At 54.6% G+C, this 4,687-nt stretch overlaps 1 protein-coding gene across 1 annotated transcript in view; it reads right to left on the bottom strand.

The window, feature by feature from the left end:
- Window positions 1-1,614, bottom strand: part of PIP5K1C (phosphatidylinositol-4-phosphate 5-kinase, type I, gamma) — a gene marked incomplete at both ends in the record, with an annotated part of 13,633 nt that extends 12,019 nt beyond the window's left edge. Inside the window, 1 exon segment of the mRNA XM_009081027.1 lies at window positions 1,583-1,614. Coding sequence (XP_009079275.1) covers window positions 1,583-1,614 — 32 coding nt within the window.
- Window positions 1,615-4,687: the final 3,073 nt, after the last annotated feature.

The following is a 4,687-nucleotide window of genomic DNA, read 5'->3' as shown; positions in this document are numbered from 1 at the left end:
CCCTCGGCCTCCCCTCGGGAGGAGCTGCAGACCCCAAAGAGTCTCCCTCAGCCTCCTCTGCTCCAGCTGAACAGCCCAAGTGCCCTCAGCCTCTCCTCATGTGCTCTCCCCTGGCAGCAGATCATGGCTGTTCCCTTTACCGAGCCAACCTGACCACGTTTTGCAGAGTTCCATGCAGCTCCTTCTCAGCCCTGCCTGTAATGCTCCAGCACTGGGCAATGTTTCACCCACTCCCAACCCTCTGCCAGCAGATCCCGGTGGGTCCCAGGGCTCAGCAGACAGCCAGAACTGCTGGTGAGCCACCAGCACCATGTGGGGGCTGCTGCACTGCAGAGCAGCTCTGGCTGTTCCTCTGAGCAGCACCAGAGACCCAAGGTCGCTCCCCAAGTGCCACTGCTCTGTCCCTGCCCGAGGGCTGCACGGACCCAGCTCAGAACCGACAGCTCCAGCACACAAGGCATAATTTTGCTCAGGCTAACAAGTTCTTTGTGCTTCAGCTTTTAATCAAGAGCTTGCAGCTATTTCTGGTCCAACTGCCTGTACTCCTCGTACCGAGGGGCAGACTGAGTTCTCCTTCAAAAATCCCATTTCCTGCCCTGTTTTATTATCCTTTATTATTATCCCTCTCCCAGCAGCTGTGAGCAGCAGCACAGCTGATCCTCCTCTCCTTCCCAGCCTCTGCCCAACACCACAGAACTCAAGCTGTGCTGTCCTGCCTTGCCAATGGCTCATCCTCCTCCTCCTCCCAGTGGGAAGGGATTTCCATCCTAGGAACTGCAGTGACCAATGTCACTTCCACGGTCTCTTGCCCTGCCTGTGGTTGCTCCCAGGGGAAGAAAAACTGGGGCTATTTGTACACTGAACAAAGCAGCCAACTTCCATAGAAGTTGAGCTTCCCACTATGCATATTTCCAGGGAGGCCCAGAAGACTCAAAGCGCCACATTCTTGGGAGTTTTATGGGAAGATTTTGCCGTTCACGTACAAAAATGCTCATCCTCAGGTAAGGAACGAGTAAGGGATGTCAGAAAATTCCATCAAACAAGAATCACTGGAACATGATGCCCTAAACTGAGTGTGGGCTTCAGGGAACAGCTTTCAGGCACAGATCCTCCTACTAGATTCCCTACTGCCAGCTGGAGTTCTGCTCCAGAAGGTAAGAAGTGACTCAGAACCTGAGACCTGGAGTGTGTGAGAGAGGATCAGTCCCTGAGATGTTCCCCTGTTCTAGGCCTCCCCAACGCGCTTTCAGACGTGGGTGAGACCCAGCAGATCCCTGGAGATGCCCAACACGTGGATTCTCCAGCCAGCAGAAGTGCCCTGAGCCACTGGCAGCACAGACACCATGGGACATGCAGCTCAAACTGCCACGTGGGGGGCACAGTTCCCTCCCTCCCTCCGGTCATGGTGATGCCCACACAGACTCCAGACACCTGCCACTAATGTTCTGTCTCCCAAATACCAGCGAGCAAATTTCCAGCAATCTCATGTGTGTTTTGAATCCCGTTTGGCTCAGAAAAGTCAGGCAAAATTGTTTTCTGGAGCTCTCCATGAGGGATTGGCAAGCCCAGTTACACATCTCACCTCGGTGATCGCTGTCTTCTTTGAGGCCAGACCTGTGGGGAGAAGGGAAGAGCATCAGGGAAAGTAGGAACAGCAGGAAAAAGCCCCCACAAACCACTGAGAAAACAGCCCAATGCTTTGTCTTTGCACACAAACCAGGCAAGCCTTCAAAGCAGCTGGTTGTGCTCAGTTTTCAGCTTCACCAGTGCAGGAATCTGACAGTGCAGGTGTCACCCAAACAATTCCAGATTCAAAAGCACAAAAATGGACATTTTTTCCTAGCTATTCTCTTTCCTAGAGGCTCCAACAGACTTCTCACAGACCCCTGCTGCCCCATTAAGCAGTGGGTGCAGAGCCCTGCCGAGTCGGTGCCGTGCCCGGAGACACTTCCCAGCCACTCAGAAAGCACTTGACAAACTATATTGATAATTGAACCTATTTTTAGAACCCAATGTCCAAATATATCACACAAATGAATGCATCATTTATCTTTACTGCTGCCTGGGGAGAAGCCACTGCTGCTCCAGTACAGCCAACAGTGAAAACTAGAGGTTTGCCTTAGGCTTTTAGATGCACAGTCAGAGCTGGAAACACAGGCCCAAACCCTCTGACACGAGGTTATCTCCCATCTGAGTGTGCAGGGCCAGAGCGGCACAGGATGATTCCCTTCTCCTTGTTCTGTTCTAAATTGTGCCCGAGTTGTGCATCAGGACCAGAATCACTGGCCTGTAAAGCTCTGGAATCCTGCTCCCTGCACAACCCCCTGCAAACAGGAGGGAAGTGAGTGGAGCAGGAGCCCCTCAGGGGCACAGAGCATCTCCCTCCTCGCCCACCTAGGCTGGGTCCCGTTCCGAGGGGCTGTCACCCCACACACCACGAGCAGCATGACCTCCAGCACCCTGAGCCCACACCAGCAGGAGCTCAGCACCTCTGTGAGCTCAAACTGTGCTGAGAAATTTAGCTCTTTGGCCTTAGCCATCACAACGTTATGCTCACTCAACAAATTGCCCCTGCAATGGTCCAGAGAGCGGGAAACAAGGCACTAAGTGAGTGCTTGGGCAATGAGCTCACGAGCAGAAGCAGCAGTTCCAGAGCCACGAGGACCCCAAAGGGGCAAACATTGCTCCTGGTTGAGCACTGGGAATCACTGGGAACACACCAAGGACCTGTGCATTCTCTGCCACAGTCACCACTGCTCTGCCACTGCACTGACCTCGTGTCTGCACTCTGTCACAATTCCAGAGCAGGAGATTATCTTCAGTTTTGTGCTAATTACCACAAGCTGCTTTCATTCCCAGCTTTGAAGTGGCTGCTGCTGTACACATCCCAAACGTGGAGTCAACACCAGCATCAGTGCTAAGGGAGGGACTTGGGGGTGAGGAGCCACAGATCTCCAGGAGAAATGATGCTTGAGGTGGACAACAGCATCACCAGCAGAACCTCCTCCCCACCCACTAACCATGAGAAAAATCAGCTTTACGAAATCAACTTGTCCAGGCAGAAGATGTCAAAGCCTTCCCGTGGCTGGCTCTGAGCTGACAGATGGCCTGGCACAGCCTGATTTAGCTGCAGCTCCAGGGGCTCTGCAGCCACGAGACAGTGCTGGGGTGAGCAGCAGCTCTGCTGGGGGAGGTTTGGACACTTAACAAGCTAATTGAAATGATTCTTATCCGATTTGGGGTGGCTTAGCCAAGGAGTGCAAGGGAATGTGAGGAGCAGCTCCAGGGGGAAACCCTGGGATGAACCCCCAAGTCCCTGCTCTGCCTGCAGCTCCTGCAGGGCACTGCATGCTTGACCTGCTGCCTGCAGTTCTCTCCTCACCTGTGCCCACCCCGAGCTCCTGCAGAGCCTCAGCAGCATTGCAGCTGTGCCATTCAGCCATTCCCACCTCAGAGTCAACTCCTGGTTTTCCACGTGCCTCAAGTCACAGAACATCCCACCAGGACACTAACACCCTATTCCTCCTGGAAAGCCTCTGCATGTTGTCTAACACAGGAAAGGGCTTTAAGGTTCAGCTCTACCATCCAGAGGAGCAAATCCCCCAAAAGATTAGAGTGCTGAGGCTCTGGCACAGGTTGCCCAGAGCAGCTGTGGCTGCTCCATCCCTGGGAGTGTTCCAGTCCTGCTCCAGCCACCCATAGGTTACGACCCCCAAACCCAGCAGCTGCTCCCCTGCCAGCACTCCCACAGGGATCAGCACTCTGCCTGTGCCCTCCTACCCTGGGAAAGCATCCCTCCAGCCTGTGCAGCACAGCACTGCCAGGCACTGCCACACTGGGCTGTGCTGCAGCAAGGCCTAGGCTGTTCTGGGTTTGTGCAGGAACTTTCTCCCTCGGCAGTGAATCTGTTTATCCCAGGGCAGAAGCTGGAGGTGCTGCAGGGAGTTACCACATCCCCTGCTCACCCTCAGCTGCAGGTGCCACACAGCCAAGGTGCAGCACCCAGGACCAGCCCTCCCTGGGGAGCTGAGCCAGGACATCTCCAGGCAGAGATGTTTCCTTGACAACTCCCCAGGAAAGCACTTCCAGCACTGAAGCCCAACTGCAGTGAGGAATGAGCAGGACAAGCCCAGGGAAATGAAACTGAAAAAGAACTGATTTTTTCTTGTTTCAGATCAGCTGCCTGTAGCAAGAAAAAAAAAAAAAAAGGCCAATTTCAGAGTGCCAAGCCCAACACAGTGACAAAAGGCAACAAAACCCTCATCAGGAGCAGCACAATAGCTGCCACCCAGCAGCGGAACAGGCTGCAGCCTCTCCACTCCGGAATGATGCAATCCAGAGAGATGGTGGGGAGAACATCTGCTCCATGGGAAAGGTGCAGCCTTATCTGAACACAGTGTTCCTGCTGCCTTCCACACTCCAGTCACGGGAGGATTGTGGAGTGGAACAGCACACACACCCCCACACGTCCCCGCGGGCAGGAGGGACCGAGGAGCCCAAGGTCAGGGACCACACGAGGCTGTGGTCACTGGGCTCTGCCCAGGCTCCGGCTGAGAGAGCTGGGGCTGTTCAGGCTGGGGAGGAGAAGGTTGTGTGGAGACCTGCCAGGAGCTGAAGGAGCTCCAGGGAAGCTGCAGAGGGACTTGGGTAGGAGCTGCAGGGACAGGACGAGGAGGAATGGGGGGAA

This window comes from Acanthisitta chloris, unplaced genomic scaffold (assembly GCF_000695815.1).
Source record: "Acanthisitta chloris isolate BGI_N310 unplaced genomic scaffold, ASM69581v1 scaffold2908, whole genome shotgun sequence".
Lineage (NCBI taxonomy): Eukaryota > Metazoa > Chordata > Aves > Passeriformes > Acanthisittidae > Acanthisitta > Acanthisitta chloris.
The sequence above is the reverse complement of the archived record's forward strand: the minus strand, read 5'-3'. Positions and strand labels throughout refer to the sequence as shown.